At 56.4% G+C, this 21,214-nt stretch overlaps 3 protein-coding genes across 3 annotated transcripts; 2 read left to right on the top strand and 1 right to left on the bottom strand.

The window, feature by feature from the left end:
- Positions 1–2,151: 2,151 nt before the first annotated feature.
- Positions 2,152–3,717, bottom strand: GCG54_00006517 (uncharacterized protein; the record flags this gene model as incomplete). The annotated part of the gene is made up of 1 exon (XM_045406517.1): positions 2,152–3,717. The coding sequence occupies one exon, from the start codon at positions 3,715–3,717 to the stop codon at positions 2,152–2,154; it is 1,566 nt and encodes a 521-aa protein (XP_045267809.1).
- Positions 3,718–14,848: 11,131 nt separating this feature from the next.
- On the top strand, positions 14,849–15,493 carry GCG54_00006516 (uncharacterized protein; the record flags this gene model as incomplete). Its single annotated transcript, XM_045406516.1, has 2 exons — positions 14,849–15,024; positions 15,226–15,493. The coding sequence occupies 2 exons, from the start codon at positions 14,849–14,851 to the stop codon at positions 15,491–15,493; spliced, it is 444 nt and encodes a 147-aa protein (XP_045267808.1).
- Positions 15,494–19,722: 4,229 nt separating this feature from the next.
- On the top strand, positions 19,723–21,150 carry GCG54_00006515 (uncharacterized protein; the record flags this gene model as incomplete). Its single annotated transcript, XM_045406515.1, has 1 exon — positions 19,723–21,150. The coding sequence occupies one exon, from the start codon at positions 19,723–19,725 to the stop codon at positions 21,148–21,150; it is 1,428 nt and encodes a 475-aa protein (XP_045267807.1).
- Positions 21,151–21,214: the final 64 nt, after the last annotated feature.

Below are 21,214 nucleotides of genomic sequence, written 5' to 3'. Positions count from 1 at the left end.
GTGGTCGCGGCCGGCTCCGATTCGTCACAGGGCGCAAACCTTCCCGGCCTTCTGGCATGACTTCGGCCTGACTTTTGTGACTCGACGGAAGTTCACGATGCCTTGCCTTCCCTGGCGGGCGCCGCCCCGCCTCCAAAACATCCGACACCCAACTCAACTCCCGACGGCCACCCCTCCTCCCGGAATGCCACCCGATGCCTGCGCGCGGCCTTGCGGCCTGGGCGGTGCTTGCCCACAGGAGTTGGAGCTGGCACACACACCGGCCCGGTGCGCCGGTTACAGCGTCTGCACCTGCCGCCGGCCCTCCCTCATTCACTTCCATGGAAACTCACGCGAAAACGTGCCCGGCGGCGTACCGTCGGCTGCCCGAAGACGAGGCCGACCCCGCCAATTGAAGCTTACACCGCGCCATCGTGAACGCATCCCATCCCGCGAGGCAGCAATGGCGCAATCCCCCAAAAGCCAAAGCCAGGCGGGTGCAGCTGCCTCATCTGGGCGCAACGTTTTCCGTTTTCTCTCTGCCTGGTTTTCGTCTACCAGGGCGCCCACAAACGCAAATGATCCTAGGTCTCGGCGCTCAATTCCCGCCTAAACTTACTTACCTGTTGATGCATGGATTTCCAGTCTCGAAACTGCAACTACCCGCGACAACGTCCACGTCGTGACATGACGAAGCTCCACCGCCAAAACATTCTCGCACCCACCGAGCTGTGACCTCCTGTTCATCCACAAACGTTCCAGACCACGCTGCAAGTTCCCAGTTAGCGCTTCTGCTCTCTTCAACCGCAAACCCGCCACTGCCACCCAACCGCGGCCCGACAGACTTGGTGCTACAGAAGACTAACCGCCGTCTCGGAGCAAACCTCCAAACAGAAATCCAAAACGTAATCCGCCCCCGCGGTCATCGTGACGATTCGATGCAAAGTACCTTACCTTAACCCATTATGTGCTTGAGCAGAAAAAAAGCTCAGACCAAGGGGCGACAACACCTAACCGCGCCAGCGCTCCCAGCGTTCCCAAGCCTTAAAGTGCTTGCCGCTGCGTTCTAGAACTCTGCCCAGTTTCCATCAAGTAACAATTTCATAAGATCAACCCCCTCCCTCCGAACTTTTCTCACTCCCACACCAACACATCCCAACCATCTCGTCGTCTCATGCAGAACCCGTAGCCGTTCCCGTTAGCCGTCCCTCTTTCCCGCTGGCACATTCAGTGCAAACACACCAGACAACGTGGACAATGCGCTTTTTTGAGCCGCACAACAGGGGACTTCTAGGCAGGCAGGCAGGCTAGAACTTGCCGCCCACGTCCCAGGGAAGGGTTCATCCCCGATTCGCGCGCCCTTTTCACATGTCATCCCACTTGACTCAAGGAGGGGCAACTTCTTTTGCATGTTTGAATTTTTTTCTTCTTCGGGGTCTGCTGTTTCGATGAGCGGGCGTTGGTAGTTGTCTCGTTGCCAATGAATCGCAGCACGGCTCATCCATCGCGATCGAGTGCAAAAAAGTAAAAAAAGAAGTACCCGTCTAAGAAGTCTCCACGTAGACTTTGTAACTGCACTTGCGAGCCTATGCAACACACTAAGTTGCTGCTTGCGTTGCGTACTCTGTCTGTGTCGTAATTACTTGCGCAACTTGCGGAATTCAATCATCATAGTTCACAAGCGTGTATTCAGAGATTGAAGAACGTAAACGTAGTTGAGAATGGTGATGTAATTACTATGTCTATGTTCGCTGTTGGAAAAGAAACATCAAGAGTGGCTGCTGAGAAGCCCGTTCGCGGAAGTGTGCTTCGCCCGCCCCATCACAACCGAAACTAACAACGCCTTGCAATGCTTCAAATCATCTGTCTCTTCCACTTAACCCTTTCACCGTTATTCTTGAAACGTAACAAAAATAGTCCAAAATATTTCTCTCCAAAAGTATCCAACAAATATCGACAGTAAACTGAAGGTGTAAATGGCGCCCGGTCGTTGTCCGAGGGGTATAATGTGCGTAAAAATCCAAAATAATAAATGGTTTCCAAATCAAATAACTTTTTGTTTTCCTTTCCCAGTTTCGCTTTCCCAAGTAGTTTTCCACCTCTTAACACATTATGCTTTCCTCCACTCTATAAAAATAAGATTTCATGTCGCATTCGTAGATTGGTGGTGTGTCATGATGTAGATCCGTTGACGGACCCCTCGGTGCTGTGCGTCTGCCCGTCCAGGGACTCGAGGCTCTCGTACTCCACGGGCGGGACCTCCGCGCCGGCATGGCCCAGCTGCCGCTGCAGCTCCTCGGGGTACGCGGGCGGCGACGGCGGCACGTCCTGGTAGACGGGCGGCGCCTCGTTGTCCCAGCTCACGCCGAGGCCGGGGCACTCGGTGAGCATGACGTGGTAGTGCATGCGCAGGATGCGGCCGGTGCCGGTCTGCGTCGCGAGGTGCGGCTTGCCGATGGGCGCCCACTCCTTGGAGACGACCATCTCGATCATGAGGGCGTGCGAGACCTCGGTGCCGTCGTGGGACTTTGCGTCGCAGGCGTAGCGCGGGCCGTGGGAGTGCTTGCTGCTGCCGGCGATGACGCCGTAGTCGAACTCGAACTCGACGTGGCCGTCGGTCGAGGTGTAGTCGCTCTTCCAGCCGTCGTGCATGTACTTCTCGCCGAGGACGCGGGTCTCGGTGCGGGGCGCGCCCTTCTGCTGCGTCGGCGGCGTGGTGGCGGTGCCGGCGGGGGTGTGCTTGTCGCAGGCGGGCGCGACGGTCTTGATGGTCTCCTCGAGCTTCCAGGTGACCTTCTTGAGCTTCCAGAACTCGACCGTCTTGTTGGTCTGGTTGGCGGTGGTGAGGCCGTCGAGGCGGAACGAGACGTTGTGGGTGCCGGCGGGGTGGATGACCTGGTTGTAGTGGGCGCTGGCCTTGATGTTGGTCGGGGGGAAGACGCGGACGGAGTGGTGGGGAAACTCGGGCTGGGTGAGGGAGCGCTTGACGTCGAAGTTCTGCTCGAACTTGATGGGGTGGTTGGCCTGAGAACCGCTCTTGGGGAGGACGGCCTCGGCCTTGAACTCGTAGGTGATGGAGGTAAGCGGGGTGTCCATGGAGGCGGGGAGGTGGCCCTCGAGCAGGATGGAGAAGGGGAAGGGGTGGACACCCTTCTTCAGGGTCGTGGGGTGGGCGAGGAAGGTCCAGCGCTTGAGCTCGGTGTACTGGTTCTGGCACTCGTTGCAGTGGTTGGTGAAGGGGCGCTTGTGGTGGACGTGGATGTTGAGGCGGGCCTCGAAGGCCTCGACCTCGAGGTGCTCGTCCTTGACGTCGAGGAACATCTGGCCCGAGACGAGGGCGCCGGTGGAGGACTCGGCATCGCCGAAGAAGACGATGGGCGGGCTCTCGATCTTCCAGTCCAGCTTCGCGTGCGGGTTCTCGTGGGAGTCCTTGGCGGAGCGACCAAAGGGCAGCGAGATGCGGTGGTGGTGGTGCTTCTTCTCCTTGAGGTGCTCGACGGCGGGGGGCTCAGCGGCGAACATCTTGTTGTAGGGGATGTGCTCGCCGTCATCGGAAGAGTAGGAGGAGTGGCGGTCGAGGGGTAGCCTGCGCAGCAAGCCCTGGTCCTGCACGTTTGTTGTGCTGTGGTGTTGTGTCGATGACTGGTGGCGGATGGTCTTCGTCTTGAGGTTTGCAATTGCGGAAACACTGAAGTTCTCAGTGGAATTGCGCAGGAAATTGGCGACTCGGTGGGGCATGGTTATGGTTGTTGGAAAGGGTTTCCCCGGATTGCCTATTTGGCTGTTTAGGTGGTGCTGGATCTGGCTGGGTCGGTTCGATGCGGCTTCCAGGGCGCTTCTATTTAATTCTTGGCCGGGCCTAAGATGGGTAATGGAACCACCGACTCAAGAAAAGAAAAAACCGAGAGTGACGACCAGGGGGGGTGGTGTCTGGGACGATGATGTGGTGTGACGTTGGGCGCAGGGCCCGTCGCCGGAGTAGGGCTCCCAGGCTCAGGGAGCGGACAAGGGAACAAGAGAGAAAAATAGACGATTCGCCGGATCCCGAAGGACGGGCGAGGTAGACGCGGGCGCCTGGGCGCAGTAAGCTCGGTGGAGGAGGTACCTCGCGCTTTTCGTGAGTCGAGGCAAGGCGAAGGCCGCCCGGTACGGTTAGGGCGGTGAGTAAGGCGAGAGTGTGTAAGTGGAAAAGGCAATAGATCAAACACACACAGGTGATGACCTGAGATGGATATTGCGGGATACGGGCAGGTAATGGAGAAAAAGAGGAGCCTGCAAGGAGGGACGCGAGGTCGAGGTCTGCTGATGTTCGTTTCTGCTGGTCTTGTCTCCTTGACCTATGAGTCTGGTGGGTGGAAGGGGGGTCGAGTCCCTTTGTACTTTTTGTTGCTCAAGTCCAAGTGACGGATGGAGGGGGTCGCTTTGTCGTCTTCTCTTTGGGTCTTCTCGAACCCTTGCCGGATGGGAAAAGACGAGGCGCAAGGTCTGTGGTCTCTCCTGTTCTGTTCCCGTTTGGTTTTCTGCCCTTGGGGCTTCGTGCAAGCCAAGAGGGAAGCTTGTTTGGGGCTAGGTAGCGGTGGTGGTGGAGGAGGGCAGATGAGAGATCTGCTCCTTGCGTTGCTCAAGCTGGAAGGGCCAAAGCGATGTTGGAAGATGCGGGGTGTGGGATGGGTAGAGTTGCGTTTGGTTCGCTTGGGCGTGTGTGGTGTGCGCGCGTGTGTGTGATGTGGCGCGCAGATGATGTCGTCTCTTGTTGCCCTATTCAGGCTGTCTTCGTTGTCGTTTCTGGCTGGTTGGTGGTGTTCGTTCTCGCTCGCAATGACTTTTTTTTGCCTGCCACGAGGGAGAAGAAACGAAACGTTCGAAACGAGGTGGGTGGTCTGAGTCGAGACGGTCGAAGACGAAAAAAGAGGATCTCGTGGTGAAAAGACTTCGTTTTCTCTTTCTCGTGAAAGGAAAAAGTTCTTCTTGGCCCCGTGTAAGTCGACGGCGGTGATGGGAATGACTGTGACTGGGGTGCAGCTGCAGCGCTTAACGGCGGCTTCAGATGAGATGCAGCGAGCAAAAGTGGAGGTGGGGAAGGCTTTTTTCCGTATTAGTGCGGTCTTGTGTGTATGTGTTGTTCGTGTCTTTGTTGGTAGACGTAGACAGCTGTGTCGTTGATGGATGAGGGTATCGTGAAGAGCAAGAGGCAATAGCAGATCTCTTGGGCAAAAAGTGGTCACAGCTCAGCTCTTCTAATAAAGCTGCCTCCGTCAAAGCAGGACGTCGCGTTATTATGTCTCGCCAGCTCGTGATGGTCAAGCTTTTCATCGAGTAATTATGTGTCATGGAAAGGGAGGGTACCTGACGAGACAGCTCCGCTCTAGCGTTTGACACGGCCCAGCCCAGCGCGCATCGCTCCCTGGAGCCCGCTGTAGAGCTGGTCAATTTGCCTGAGGTGAGCCTGGGATGTGAAGCCTGTGGAAGAAAAAACTGCGATCCCTGGAGGGGCAGAAGTGTGAGTCCAGCCAGCCAGTCTCCACTGAGGGTCCAGCAAACACCACGACTGCAGCACAAGTACCTTGCCAGGCTCGCCCATTGAGGGTGTGAGCACACACTGCACACCACAATGTACTGTACTTTGCTAGGTTTTGGGGCCAACATGACCGGACCGCCCAGCCAACAGCGCCCTCCAACGCAACCACTTGCTCAAACCAAGCAAGGACCGAGTCCACTGTCCGCTGTCCGCTGTCCACTGGGCATGGCATGGCATAGCCTGCCCATGGGTCGAGGCGACTGCCCTCCTGACCTTCCTTGGTTCACTCTCCTGAGCCATGACACTTACAATGGGTAATAGGGCCCACGTGTGTGTACTCAGAAGAGTATTCGTACTTACCTAGGTACACCAAGTTCTAAGCAATACGTACCGGGCCGGAGACCAGTCCCAGTTCACCACCAGCGGCTGCCACAACCTCCCACGGCGTTCCGTTAGATTCCCATCTCAGTTTCCAGACCTGTCACTCTCCTGTAGGAGGCCCGGAGATGCTCCCGCCTGATCGCGCCCCTTGTCGGTAGCGGGCAGCCCAGCGCGGCGGCGGTCAGCCAGGACAGCACCCAATTCCCTTCCCTCGGTACGTCTTCCGCTTTTACCTAAGATGCTCACAGACTCACTGGCGGCAAGTACTGTACCTCTCACCGTCCTCACATTCACACCCAAGGTACGGAGCCTGGCCGGCCACATGAAAGAAACGACCAAAAAAGTAACATCGCGATGTACCTGACCGCTCCAGGGAACAACCACCTTCGCGCTGCCTGTGTCGTTTTAAACCTCGATGGGCGGATTCGCGCACCCTAAAACTAGTGCCCGGTCGCCCACAATTGCGCAACGCCAGGGGCACGGCGTCGCAATGGGAACGGAGGGGCGCCGGACGGGACACACAGCAGCCCACGCCCGGTTACAGAAGAACGAAGAAACGTGAATGGAGACGCGCAGACTGACTGGACGAGACCACGACACGTACAACCAAAACCGAAAGCTTCAGAAAACCAGAAACAGCATTAATGGATACCCGCTACCACTCTAACAAAACAAGTTGTGTCTACCTAGGTACTGTACGTAAGGTGCGTGGTTCCAAATGGTATGGCATCATGTTTCCCGCCGTCGTCGCAACAGTCCCGGTCGCAGCCACCATGGAGCCGCGTCCCATCACCAAATCCATCCCATCCATTCCATTAACCCATCCAGGTACCTTGTTGGGTGTGCTTGGCGATGCCATGCCATCCATCCTTTTGCCCACTTTATTAGTTTCTATTGTGAGAATGCGCGAGAGAGAAGAAGATCTCCGTCTCGTGCCATCGCATCACACCCATCCCTGCCTTACGTTTTCCCTTCCTCGGGGGGTCAAGCACGCAGGCGGTCTGGTTGTCGTCCGTTTGGCGGTAAAACAAAAAAGGTACATGCACCGGCACCTTTTTCCCTTAATTTGTGCTGTATGTAGGTATGATGCCAGTATCCCGCAGAGTGATGCCAGGCCTAAGACGGCCCAGAAGCTTCTGAGGCCCAGCACGCACACATGCACGCACACACGAACGGCCGGCGATCGGTTTGGCAGCCGCCCGGCATCGCCCTGCGGACAATGATGCGATGCACCGTTGGCGACAGAAACCGGTAGCACATCAGATGGGAAACATGAGTTGTTGCCGCCCGCCGCCGTCAGGTACTCTCCTCTCCCACACACGGCGTCTTTCCCTCAATGTTGCGGTGTCACAAAATGCCATGTGGTACGATTCTCGGCTCCGATGCTGGTCTGCCGAGAGGGATACTTTTTTCGGTCATCAGTTGTGGAGGCAGGCGGTTTCTTCGCGGACGGAGTCAACTCCACGACGACCGGTGCCATCGTGACTTGTGCGTGAGGCCATCCCAATGCACCTGCCCGGGAGAAGCAGGCTGCCTTCTCCAGCCAACAAAGTGATCAGGCCTAAACGCTCCGGACGGGGAAGAGCGCGGGAGAGGGCGAGAACTGGGGAAATTGAGGAGAGGGCGGTTTGTTGGCGGAGGCCAGCACACATGCGCGCACACGGCTCCGCTGGTGACATATTCATCGTGACACTTTTTTTCGGTGTCCCCCTTGACGACTGACAGCAGAACGACACTCGGGCGAGCTGTTCGTCTGTCCCCCCAATTCATGCAGTTTGTCTGTTCCTTGGACCTCGAGGCCGTGCCGGACATAGCGCTTGCAGAATGCCACACTAGTCAGTTTGTTTCTTCTCTCGTGTTCGCACCAGTCGTTCTCTTCATGACTTGCATGGTGGCGCCGGGCCGTTTTGGCATGACAAGTTCGCGTTGTAAGCTGACGACAGCCTCCTTCTCCGGCGCGCCGCACGCACTTGAAGACGTGATCCAGATTCTCATCACGTCTCTCTCCCCCTCGCAAATACCGAAGTTCCGAAACGCAATCACAGTAGCGGTGACTCAGTATTCCCCCTCAATCCCCCAATCCCCCGCCACAGCAACAGTGCGGGCGTGGAATCTGAGTGTTCTGATCTCAGATCCCATCATGCCACCTTCCATGGTTCGTTGCGCAAACAGCCAAGAACGATCGAGAACATTTCCCAACTTGGCGAAATGCCAAAAGAAAAACGGAGGCGCAAACCGTAATTCGCCCTTCGCCTCGGTTTCGAGCCGACACCACCACCCCACCACAGCGTTTGTCAGAAAAACGGAACAGGATCCCGGTGCGCATCCGTCCCGTACTAAATGTCACCGGGAAAGGGGAAGACTACAAGTACCCATAGAGGTTGGGACCCGCCAAGCAATAGCCTCAATCTCACGATGGGGCTCTTTTTTTTTCTTCCTTTGAAATTTTCATCAGAGCCCCATGCGCAAGAAAGAGTCACTTTTTCTCAGAGAGTGAAGGAAAAGCCTGGACTCGACGCCATCCAGGCCAAGCGCTCAGGGAATGTGGACAGCAGCTGGCAGGGGTGTTGCAGGTGCAGGTGCAAACGGGAAGCGGGAAACAGGGGGACGGATCACGGGCCCAGACCCGCTTCCAAGGCCAGCCGGCCAGTCATGTGGTGTCTCTTACGTATGGACGGGGTCACCTGCCCATCCCATTTTCGACGGAATTTTACCCAAGTCTTTTTTTTTCGAGTTTTTTCCCTGCATGTTTTCTCACACACAACTCCAACTCCAACTGAAGAGCTGCTAGCTGGCTGCTGTTCTTTCCCAGCCTGCCTCATTCATCGTGAGTGTGGAGCTCCGGTTGGAGTCATTCCCATCCACACATCCACGCAACCCACGATGCCGCGCCAAAAAAGAGCGCCTCCCGCAACATGCTACTGCGTAGCCCATGCAGACGAACCCAGAAACGAAAGAATCCTGGGCCAACAAGCTGAAAATTTTGCACTTCCCCGTGGGTAACTGCCCAACCCCCATCCACTCGATTCCACCACATGTCGCTGCCAACGCTGCAGGAGGGGAGCAACAAGTTGGAGTCTTCCCTCCAGCTGCCAGCAACTCTGAGAAAAGTTCTCCCCTCCCCCCCCTCCAAGGCTCCAAGCTCCCAAAGAAGTCAGATCCCACCGTTCCATCACGATCCAGGCCGTCGTGTACATGTCCCCGATCTCGGCGCTATGCTGCATTTGGGCAACGGACCACAGTTCCTGCAGCCCTGCTACGCCTGGGGAGGATCCTTTTTACGGCTGTGGGTATGGGTACTTTGCAGACCTTTTTTCCCCCCCTTCTCTTCCTGGCACTTGGCTTTGTCTCCAAAAACGGGGATTGTGAAAAATTAGCATCGTACGGGATCGTAGCCGACATGATGTCAACATCGAACATCAGGGTCCTGCCGCTCTATCTTGGCCTGCCCTTCCCGGCCTGGCTTGGTCTTCCTCCCCCCGCCATCTCGTGCCTGAATGTCTCGGTGTACCTGCTCCGGCCACGGAGAAGTCCTTGCCAGTCAAGGCAACTCGTGCTCCCTCGTGCAAGTCACCGCCGGAACGGCGTTTCGAGCTGACCACGCCGTGGTGAACTTCCTCCCTCAGCCCAGACCAGACGCCGACCCCTTTTTTTCGGTGACCCGGGAACCATCCCGACGCAACCCCGCCCTCCGCACTCCCGCAACCCACCCCCAACGCTCGCGACGCCGACCTCGCAGCGAGGGGGGAAAGAGTCATACCAGCGTCGGACATCGTCAGCCGGCCCTGCTCGCTCGCACGCCGAAAATTGCTGAGGACCTTGGTGCCTTTCGGCTTCGGCCTCGGCGCACCGGGTCGATTTGCATTCTGTTTCCCTATGCTTATGCCAAGGAGCACTCCCATCTGTCACGATGAGCTATTCACGAGGCACCTCCAATCTTGGCGCCTCTGGCGGCTGATAGACCAGCCCAACCTCGCCATGACTTTCCTCGACAACCGTTAGAAGTCACATGCACCCTGTGGAGGGACGAAGTCGTCCCATCTACCTTTGCCCAGTGGCAGGACGGCATGATTGAAACACCCGCGAGCAATCCGAACTTGCACCGCCCGACCCCCAAGAAATCTAAAATCGACTGACTTGGGCGTCACCCAAGCCCGTTTATCAAACACGCCAAAAGGCACGGCAAGTTTGTTTACGTTGTCACGACGAGCTCCAGCAGCAGCATCGTCACCGCCAGGGAGCCAAGAAGTCTGGCCTACTTTACGCTCTGTCCTCCTATGTGCCAACACAGACGCAAACTGACTTACACAGGACGACGACGGGCTGCCGCTGCGTCTCGAATCTATGGTGAGGGCACACTCGGGATGGCCGCCATTCGTCCAACCTAAACCGCCTCACAAATGATCGTCGTCGTTGTCCATCTGTTCGCGGCATGCCTCTCTTCTTCTATTTACAAAAAGATTTGTTAACGAACACGAAGCGGAATGATGGACGAACGCCCCAAGCATCCCCAATAGGGCGTGCGCGTGCAACACCACCGCTGCCGTGCCGTCGTCCAACATCGCGACGTGACGATCCCCCGCCTTCCTCGACCAAGTGGCTTTTCTCCCCAGATATGTCGTGAAACCCTCGCGCCACCCCAGCAGCGAATCAATCGAGCCTGCCAGTCCTCCTCGTTATCCTCCCCAGGTTTTGTGTTGGCGTCGATTTACCCCGCAACGAATGCAAGCCTCCTTTTCTTCTTATCAGCTGGCCTGCTCTCACCGAATAGATAGCCTTCTGGTAATCGCGCTGCGCCGTAGATCCGTCCCCCAGACCGAACAGCCTACCCCGCCTCCAAAGGATCGCTGGATCTCCGCGGGATGAGACGTTGTCGGCATCATGTGAACCCTTTCCCGTGGGCCATAATCAGACCGGGTTTTGTTCCAAGGAAGAGATGAAGAAGGAAGAGTCGTCTGGGTTGACGTCGTCATAATCAGGTGCCCGTAAAACCGGCCCATGCCGACTCTCCCAGATCCTTTATCGGGCCAACCCGAAAAAAGGAGGACCAAATCTCACATGGGCTGAATGGGACAATCCTGACGTGCGATGCTGCCATCCATCGGCTCCGGTTTTCCATTCCACCCGGCCGGGCATTCTCCGCCGCTCGACTTCGCCCCTCTTCACTTCTAACCCGTGAAAGAAGCTTCGGCATCAAGCGGCTGGAGAATGTGACATTTTCTTCACAGACCGCCCGAGACATTTCCGGAGATCCAGCCAGGCCAGGAATGCGCAATCTTCAATGCCCCAAATGCCACCATTCCCGCCGTTGGCCAGCCCAACGCCCACCGCCTCTATTTTGAGACATGTCGTCAAAAGAGCCTCATCTGCCGCAATTGAGGGTAAAACTCCATCGGAGGCTGGACCCGGGACGTTCTGGACCACACGTTGATGTTGCTGTTACCTAATAGCGCGCATCGCCCGCACAGGCGACAGGCATGAGGTTGCTTTGAGTTTCCCCTCAGTATGACTTCGGTCTTGCTGCGCGGCTGAGAGAAGGAGCCGCGGGGGATTGTTTCTTCATGGATGCGTGTTGTTCGTTCCCGCGACGGGGTTCTTGGCTCTGCTCTGCAGGCTGCGTTATCCATCGAGTCCCGAGAACGAAAGGGAGCATGTGAAGGACGGATAGTGACATGCCAAATGAAGGCGATGACGACTTCAGGGCCCATCTGCACCCGCACATTCAGTCCCCATCCGCAGCGAGGATCACTGGGGCGGTCTCCCCCATCGTCAAGACTTGCATCTCTGGAGAACGCTCGTCCCCCCGAGCTTCCAGACCAGTCCACGTGCTCTGAATTATCCCTCCTTGGCAGCTTCGCACGTCGTCTTGGCCGGGGTCCTGATTGGAAACATAACTCGTGTTTGTTTCGAGCGCTCCGCGATGGTGGCGAACAACCACGAAGAGGTAGTGGTCCCATCCACGTACGATCCGGGCCGCAGGTCTTTGACCCCTTTAAATGACAGAGTCCAAGAAAGCTTCTTCGCCAGGCCGCTGGTCACCGTCTCGTCGTCCCGTCTCCTGGAACACGACAAGCCGCGGTCCGTGGACGGCCGTCCTCGACCCCGTCCGATATCCTGACTTCCGGTTCTTCTGTCCTTCTAGACTCCTTCCTTGCAGCGTTCCAGCTCGGACTCTGCAAAGACGTTTGAGATAACGAGAGGTTTTGACTCCTCGCATTATTCTCAGCGCAGCCAAGCGTGAGCCTATGTCCTCAGCTCGGTCGGCCAAATAAAGTCTCTTATTTTGAGACCTGAGAGGAGAGGAGAGGGAAGGGCAGAGACGAGGCGGGCGGATCGTCGCGATCCACCCCCGTCTCATGTGTCATGATGATCATTTCGCCCGGCCCGCCGTGACCACGTTTTTTCGTAGTTTCCATGTGTCTATGGTTTCCATTCTCGCGTTCGTTGAAAGATCCACGGGATGCGGCACGGCGGGGGCGGCATGCTGGTCCCCACTGCCCACCCCGTCCTTGGCACCGGGCCCGGCCGATCGTCGGCCTTGCAGGGCGGGCGGGGCGAGACTCGGCGTTGTGGGTCCCAGACGGAACACTGGATCCCTCTACTCGGGCCGAGGGGGCACACTCTTTCTCGACGGCTCGGTCGCTTCACCCTTCTCAGGGACCCGAGGAGGAATCCATGATGGCAGCCTGAAGGAACACCATTGGCACATTCTAGTGTCGTTCCTTGGACGCATCCTTTGATGCTCTGAATAGATCACCCATCAACCATCGCTCCCGCCCACCCTAGCTCCTAATAACCTCCGAATGCCCCCGCAGGTAAATGATCCGGGTAATTTGGGCGCAGACGCCCGGACAATCGGCAACAGGCGAGGGCATTCCGAAAAAAGAAACGGGGCCGGCGTTGGAGGGGGTCACCCAGGTCTATTATTAACAAGCCCGGCGCATCTGGTCAGTGCACTCCGCGCGCGTGTGCCTTGCAATCCTGCGTGAATGTTCTGGATAAAGTGGATCATGCGAAAAAGGGGCGGGCCCCATTGGCAAGGCCGCTGCACATGCTTCACTTCCCTCGGCCTCATCCCCGGAACAATCGCCGTCGCTGGAATGTCACGAGATGGGCCTCGGTGAAGACACATCTCGATCGAGAGATTGGCTTTTCGCCTCTCTCGGAGCGCAATGCAGGTACGAGAGATAAACAGGCTGGGCGTCGCCGCTGGCTGGGCTCGCTATTGTCTGTCGTCACAAAGTTTAAACAAGATTAACTGTTGCTTACTCACACCTGCGGTCGCATTGAGTTTCTGCAAGGGACGAACACCCGCCTTGTCTGTCACCTCGGTCCCGCGGTGACAATGCAAGCAAGCAGAGGGATTTCAAGGAACGAGTGGGAGGGAACTGCCGGTTTTCAGAGGCTGAGGCAGGAACAGCGCCCTCCCGCGCAGGCGACACTTGCGGAAGGAGAGTGGGAGAGAGAGGCTCAGCGAGTGTCAGCAGCACGGATTGGAGACGGATGGGTGGCACCTCATTCGACGAGGAGGCGTTCGGAATGTGAAACACGAGACAAGCATTTCCCCGCAAGCCGCTATTCTGGCAGTCACTTTAAATTGATTCCAGGGTGCAAGCCAGGTTGTACGTGCACTGAGAGAGAGAGAATGTGTGTCAGTCATGATTCGGCGATTCTGCAGCAGTTGGATGTCTGGCGATGAACTGTAGTCCGTCACCTGTGAAGTCTTCGTATGAATAGTTACATGGAGGCATAGCCCCTCTCCCACCTCGTGTTGCGGCAGACTAGTGAAGGGACGCCTGGGTCATAAATGAAAAAGGGAAATTCTCGGTGACGATGAACCCTTCCCTCCGGTTGACTCGGATCGCTGGATGCCCTTTTACGGCGGGATGGCCCCAAGGGGGGAGGGCGTTGCGGCCAATCACAGCAGCCAATTCCGGTTGTTCGGCATGGGAAAACGAGTGAAACACAGCCACAATTCCCCCGTTTTCTGTGTCTCTGAATACCTACGAAGTGCAGTAGTAGTGAATGAGGTGCTCTGAGACATGGAAAAATAGGGAACAAGTGGCACTGCCCATGCCTTGTGTCTTGTATTATTGGGGACCCTGGGGGGGAGAGTGAGGCTTTGTTGGTGCATTCTGTGGCAGCTGGGGCGCGGTGTGCCCCCTTCTCGGACCCTGATTGCCTGAGACGGCGGCCCCTCCCCTGGATAGATTGCCTCACCTTCCTTCACCTCGACCCGTCCCCCTGCTTCTTTCCCGGTGTCCGCCTCCTCTCCTTCCCCGTGTTTTCCTCAGCAGCAGTAGCACCAGCAGCAGCAACAGCGTTTGGCTTTGCCCAAAATTCCACTCCTTCCATTGCATTTTCCTTCGTCCCTTCCGTCCAATCTCTCTCCTGCACAAAACTCAAAATCCTTCTTCGTCACTCATTCAATCCAGTTCTACCTCCCCCAGTACCTCGCTCGCCTTCCCCCTCTTGGCGCTCGCTGGCCACCTTTTGCGTCTTCCTTCCTTTTTCACAGCCCTCTTATTCTTCATCGTCGCTCCTTGCATAAACCGTTGATACTAGAGAGAGAGAGAGGGATTACGATTGCAGGGTCGCTCCGAATCAGTTTCACCACAAGCGAATCCAGGGGGGAAACATCCACTCGTTGCAGAACGAAAGCGGTCGCCCACCGCCTGCCGTCCACCGTCCGCCTCCGTCGCAGCCGATCTGAGGAATTTGAGAGGGAAGCAGCAGCACGCACGCAGCGACAGACAATTTTTTTTCTTCTTCGCGACAGCAAACGGAAAGGGTCATACACGAAAGGGACGGAAATAAAAAGCAACATAAACTATTACAACACGCGACGAGGGCATCGAATTGGCCTGGAACCTGAGAAAAGGAGGTCGACCCCATCCGCGCAACCCGAGCAATCCCCGAATCACGAAATAACGATCGTATCACCAACAAATACCCCCTAAATCACCCACCATGAGCTCTTCGACGTCCTCAATCGCGCGCCGCGCCGACAGCCTCCTGGCTCCCGTCGCCCGCACTCTCCAGCACCTCGCCGCGCGCGACAGCTGCGAGCCCGGCGACAACAGCTCCCGCTGCGAGAAGCCCTTCGCCTCGTCCAAGATCATCGGCATCACCATCGGTATCACCGCGTACGTTCTCCCCCTCTCCTCTCCCTGACGAACCACCCCTTTTTACCTTTCTTCCCCTGGCCTCCCGCGTCATGCATTGACCAAAACCGGGATTTTGGCACTGCCTGGGCACCACCCTCCGTCAAAATGCAACGTTCCCGCGACCGTCCAAACTTTCCGTCCGAAGTCGAGAGAATCGAAGGCTAACCCATGACGTTGCAGCGCCGTTCTCATCATCGGCACCGTAGGAATGTTGACCTTCCTCCACATGAGGAGGCAACGTATTGAGCGAAAGGAGGATGCGGTCGACTTCGAGCTCGATGGCGACGTCGACGACCACCCGACGATGGGCAAGCCCCCCGCCTCGTGGCAGCGCAATAACCAGCGACCGCAAGAAAACCCGTTCGAGCCGCAGCCGCACCAGCAGCCGCAGGAGAATCCCTTCGAGCCGCCGCGACGGAACCAGGCGCACACGGCTGAGCTCCCGTAGATGGGGGCTTCGTGCCGCCTGGCGTGAATAATGTGTCGTTTATTGGGATGGCATCGAAGGGATTGCGTGGGACTGTTCTGTCTTTTGAAGGGGCCAGCACTGCATTAGCCATGCAGCTTGCGCTGCTGATATGTTGCTCTGGGGGCCTCTGACGACTTTGGTTTGATCAACTACATTTTGCGAGCATGGCGTTGCGTCGTTTCGTACCATTCTGTTCCGCCGATGGGAAGAGAGGGAGGCTTGGAGGGCCTATTACGAGTTCCATGGTCTTGCGAGTCGCTGAACCAACTCATTCAAGGCCCCGGCTTGCAGAAGTGCCGCGTTGGATAGGAGGAAGCTGGAGGTGGACGGGGATGTATTGTCACTATGTGCACCATGTACAAAGTCTGTGGCCCAATCGTGCTGCTGTCCCGTGATAGGGACAGATGCTAATCATGGAGAGAAAGGATGGCTCAGAGCTGTGGAGGGTTCCGCGCTAGCGGCCCTGGTGATGGGGAGGCTTGTTGTCTGTTTGAGAGACCGCGAGGCATTCGTGATGCTGCACGTCCAGCATAATTCAAAGCATTTATGACGTTTTCACTGTTGTGCGATCCTGCTGACATGTCCGTGAACCTGGGTCCTGAAGACTGCTGCGCATTTCGCTGGAAGAAACTCCGTCCATCCTAACATCAAGTCTTGGTACGTTAGGTACACATGCACAACTGATGGCAGTAGCTGACGTTCACATTGTCACGCTATTTCAGACGCTTTTTCAGCTGAGCTCCTCCAAGTGGTTGAATGGCTGTGTCTCTATCTGATTGACATGTCGATGTTGCATCGGCTGCCAGCATCTAGAAATCGGGGCCTACCGGACTCTGTGAAACGTTGTCGCTAGTCTATATACACTTGCATGAATCGCCTTCATACTGTTCCCGAACACGAATGTCACCTCCTGTTGTGTGAGAAACCGACAAGGCCGCGTCCAAGTAAGCCTGATGCCATAAATGCCCCCCACGACTCCTCTCGGAACACATCGTTCATCCGTTGACTTTCCGCGCGGTGCGTGTGTTGACGCGGCTTCCTCTTAGACGCAGACGTGGTTGGAGCAGGTCAAGCCCGAGCAGCACCGCATGTACATCGGGTTGGTGGGCGTAGTCGCGCAGCCACCTGTATTAGTGAAAGATTGTCAGATGGAATTCGACAACGACTCGGCTTGCGCAATTGGCAACTTACCTCCGGCCGTGACGCAGGCGCCGGCCTGGCGCTCCTGAAGCTCCCCTGCCATGACGGCGGCGGCGTTGACGAGGAGGGCGGCGATGACGGAGAACTTCATGTTTGAGGTTGGGTAGTGGTGACTTGGGGAAGTTGTCGGGTTCGGTGTGAGAGATGAGATGTTGGTATTGACGGGTTGCGAAGAGAGCCTTGATGCTGAAGGCGGGAGTGGTGATGCTATTTGTACCTTGGCTGAAATATCTGACTTCGACCTGGCGATCTCACGATAGCGTCGACGATAGCATCTCCTGGATCTCTCGTATAATTAATTTATCAGATCATCTGATTAGATGGCGTTCCCGGACAACGCCTGACGCGCGCGGCGTGGAGTTTGCGCGGGTAACGCACTTTCGCACCACAGTTGCTACTGATCACCTGGGCCGCCTGCTTTCACGAATACAAAGACGGTTGAATGCAAGAAAGGTGTAAAATGACTACTCTGCAGTGTTCGAAAGAGAGAATCGTTGCAGAGATGACGGTGCACCACGGAGGAAGATGTCTCCAAAACTTGGGGCCGTGATGTAGGAAATGGCTGCACAGAACCTCGTGTCTCTTTTTCTTCCAAGTAGTAATACTCCATACCGCTTTCACATGGCAGTATCTCAATTGGCTGTAAAATCTCGTATTGAAGCAAGGCTCCGGCATCGACAACCGGAGAGTTGTCAAACACAACGCGGCTGAACTCGACGCCATCAAACCCTGGTCACATTTGTTCCGGCTCCTAATCACCAGTGAACATGCCTCATGATCATTAAAGCAGTCTCAAACGCTCATGTCATATTTTTCTTGATCGTTTCCTAACTGAATATACTTCAAAATGGCAGGCGAGGCACCCCACGACGCTGAGCGAGTACGCTGCGTTTGAGATTTTGTGCTTCACGACGTCGTATTTGAGCACGAAACACCTGGCTGCGCAGACGATACTCACAACGACCTCAATTGTGGTCTGGCATGTGCCCTTCTCCATCAGCGTGTTCAGCAGCAGCCGCATCGGACACCTCGTCGGGGCGGGGCTTGTTGGGGCGGCGCGAAGGGCGGCGGTTGTGCATGGGGCGGGGTGTCTTGCGGCCGGGGTCTTGAGCGGGGCCGTGACGTTTTTGTTCCGGCGGGGTTGCCGAGGATGTTTACTGACGATGTTGAGGTTTTGAGGATTTGCGCGGAGACAATTGTCGCGGTGTGCTTTTTTCAAGTTGCGGAGGCGATGCTGTGCGGGACGAACGGGATGCTGAGAGGCCTTGGGCGTCAGTTGTTTGCGGCATATGTTGTGTTTGGAGTGAATTACCGTGGCCATCATCAACTTGGTTGATGCTGGGTAGTCTTCATTGGGGAATTCTTGGGTTTCGGGTTGGGCTGCCAGTTGGGTTCTGGACCATCGTGTGTGTACAGGCTGTGTATATGAGGGCGATTGGATGGGAGAAGTGTGTGGATGGAGGACGTATGTCAAATTAGTCTTGAGCTCTGCCTCGGTTTCTTAGTATGGTTAGGTCCAACATTTCAACTGTCAATTTCTTTTGTTGTCGACCTTTTCAATCCAAGGGCAGGCAGGTGCCATTACTAGCTTCCCTTCTTATCGCTGTCTCCCACCGTTGTCTTCTATCCTCGACCCACACCGTCATCCAGGGTCTCTGTCGTCCTGGGTCTCTCTCGTCCTGGGTCTCTGTCTCTGTCGGTATCGTTCCCTCTCATCGTCTCTCACCACCCTGCGCCTCTGTTTTCCATCGGCTCTCTCATCCCCGGCTGGCTCTGTCGTCCTTGTCGCCGCCGTCCCTCATCATCCCTCTCTGCCGCCTATTCTAAGGCTAGAAGATATGCCTCCCAGACGAGGCAACAAGCCCAGCTGGGCCTACGACGCTCACAAGAAAGCCGGGAAGGTACGAATTTATCTCAAAATCGCGCGATCCATCTAACTCCTTCCAGTTTCAAACCCGCCAGCCTCAGGAGATCCCGACACCAGTCCCTCCTCCCTTCCTCCCCGGCAACCCGCCGCCCATCGCCCTCCCCACCACTTGGCCGAGGTTCGAGATATTCGCCAGGCCAATCCCTCTTCAAAACGGCTTCTATGAGTTCGTTTATGTTCAAGTCCCAGAGATGATCGTTCTTGCCACCACACCCATTGAGTCTGGCGACCGGCTCAGACCCGCGTTCGTGAAGGAGTGGGAGCGATCCAACGAGATGATGCGGGGCCGCTATGGGAACCGCCTTCCGATCTGGATGCGGCCTAAGTCGCGTTGGCAGCGAATCGTGGAGATGGTGCCGAAGGGGGCGAAGGGTGAGGTCATGGTCCATCTTATGGCTCTTGTCGCCATCGGCCTCGCTATAGTTGGCATATTTGTGGTCTGGGAGGCTCGTAACCTTTCGGGCGTCCAAACCTGCAGGAAGTTCTGCTAGGCGGAGGTACACTGCGCGTGAATTCTAGACTACGAGGAGCAGGCCTTTCAGAGGGCAAGTCGATGAAATCAGAGGGAGGGATGTCAATCACGTTCTATTCTAAGGAAAGATGTCATGTTCTCATAGGGCGGAAGGCTAAGGCGGAGGCAGAGTGTGCGTTCGTGAACGCAGCACCAATAAGCGGCGATGCGCTTGAACAAAACCCAAAGGTGTTCTGTACCTTCCAGAAAGTAGATTTAACCACAAGTTCCCAGTGATAGGCTGAGGAGACTCAAAGTGGGATCTCAGTAAAATCAGACAAGCCCTTTGTGTGCGCACCTATTACGTCCTCGCTGCCCTCACCACAACAACAGACCTTCCTTTCAGCAACCTCCTTTCACGCAATCTCCTCCCACACAACAAAAACAATAGCGATATTGCACTTCTCTTACTCACCATCCCTCACACAAACCTTTGCTCCTTCATAAAATCAGACTGTGGCATTGTTTTGAATTGTTCTCTTGCAATCGCGCGCCACTTTCACAACAATCATCAAAGCATCAACAAAACAACGCTTGTCCACACGCTTGCCCTTGTCACATTCAGAAACAATGCTGCAACCCCCCGACAATCGCATGCAAGTTGACGACCAGGATGACTTGCGCGTAAGTCTTTTTGCATACTCGCACCAGAGCCATCCGCTAACCGCGTCCCTCATGCAGTACATCATGGACATGTTCCAGTATCACACGGCTGAGCTGACGGCAGCCAAGGACAACCTCAAACAGATGCAGTTGGCCCTCGAAGCCAAGTACTCCAAGCTGCAGAAGCTTCATGGTATTCTACAGCGATACGTCCGACAGAACCCTGGCATCCCTATTCCTGAAGATCTCCACTTCCGCGGAGAGAGAGAGCTCCAAGTTCGCACGGCAGGATCGGCCGACTATGAGGTCTACGTGCTCAACGCCGACATCAACCAGGATGAGAGCGGCAACTTGACTCTGGCTGGTCCACGCGACCACCCCGACGTGGGACAGACCCAGCGCGCCCGCAGTGGTAGCCTCCCCCGCGCCCGAGTTTTCGCGCACGGGATGCCTCGCGATGAGGTTGACCGGCTCACCGCCCTCTACGAGAATCAGTCGCAGAGCCCTCCTGCCACTCTCACTGACATCCACGAGCGCGCTCACGCCCACGCCGCTGCCCATGCTTACAACGACGACGCCGAGAGCGTCCAAATCGCTGAGGCCGTTGAAGTCCCCCAGGCCGACGCCGCCGAGGCTGTTCAGGTTCCTCAGGCTGCTCGACCCGCAGAGCAGGTCCAACTCTACGAGAATTATGGAGGCATCAGTCCTGATCCCACAGGCCGCAGACGTATCGAGAACCATCCTGGATACTCCGACCTCGATGTCTTCCAGCGACAGGAAATCGCTGCAAGTTGGATGCGCGGGCTTCCGCCGAATGATCCCCTTCAAGCCATGGCCCCGCCCGCGGCTGACCCCCACGCGTGGCTTCAAGATAACAGCCCGCCGCAGATCAACTCCATCACGCGGCCTTCACCTGACGTGCGAACCCTCTATTCTCGTGAGAGATACCCGGCGAGAGAGTACACCCCGAACCCCCCGTACCCCCCGACAATGACGCAGGAGTTCAACCGGCCCATGAGACCCCGCTCTGCGGCTGATTCCTGGACGGGTGCCCAGTACGTCTATCCCGAGGAGCCGTACATGGATTTACTTGGCAGGCTGGTAGCACCGGACGGTCCGCCATCCGAACGGGAATTCATGGAGATGCTCAACTTTCCCGGCGACGCCGCGGACTACACGGTTGCGGAGGACTTTGACAAAACCTACCGCGAGGAGAACGACATCGAGGATGCCTTCATCAAGGAAGAGGGCACGGATGGAGACGACTTCTACATCAAGGAGGAAGACTCCGACGGAATGGACATGGAGGGAGTCCCCATCAAGGAAGAGAACACCAACGGCAGCCACATTAAGGAAGAGGAGATGTGGTATGGGGTCATGGATAACGCATACTGATTTCGCCGACGGGGACTGTTTGATTACTTTGTTTTGAGGATACTACACTTTGGGCATTGGCTTC

This window comes from Colletotrichum gloeosporioides (assembly GCF_011800055.1).
Source record: "Colletotrichum gloeosporioides strain Lc1 chromosome Unknown consensus_19, whole genome shotgun sequence".
In the NCBI taxonomy this organism is placed as follows: domain Eukaryota; kingdom Fungi; phylum Ascomycota; class Sordariomycetes; order Glomerellales; family Glomerellaceae; genus Colletotrichum; species Colletotrichum gloeosporioides.
This window is presented reverse-complemented; position numbering and strand designations above follow the sequence as displayed.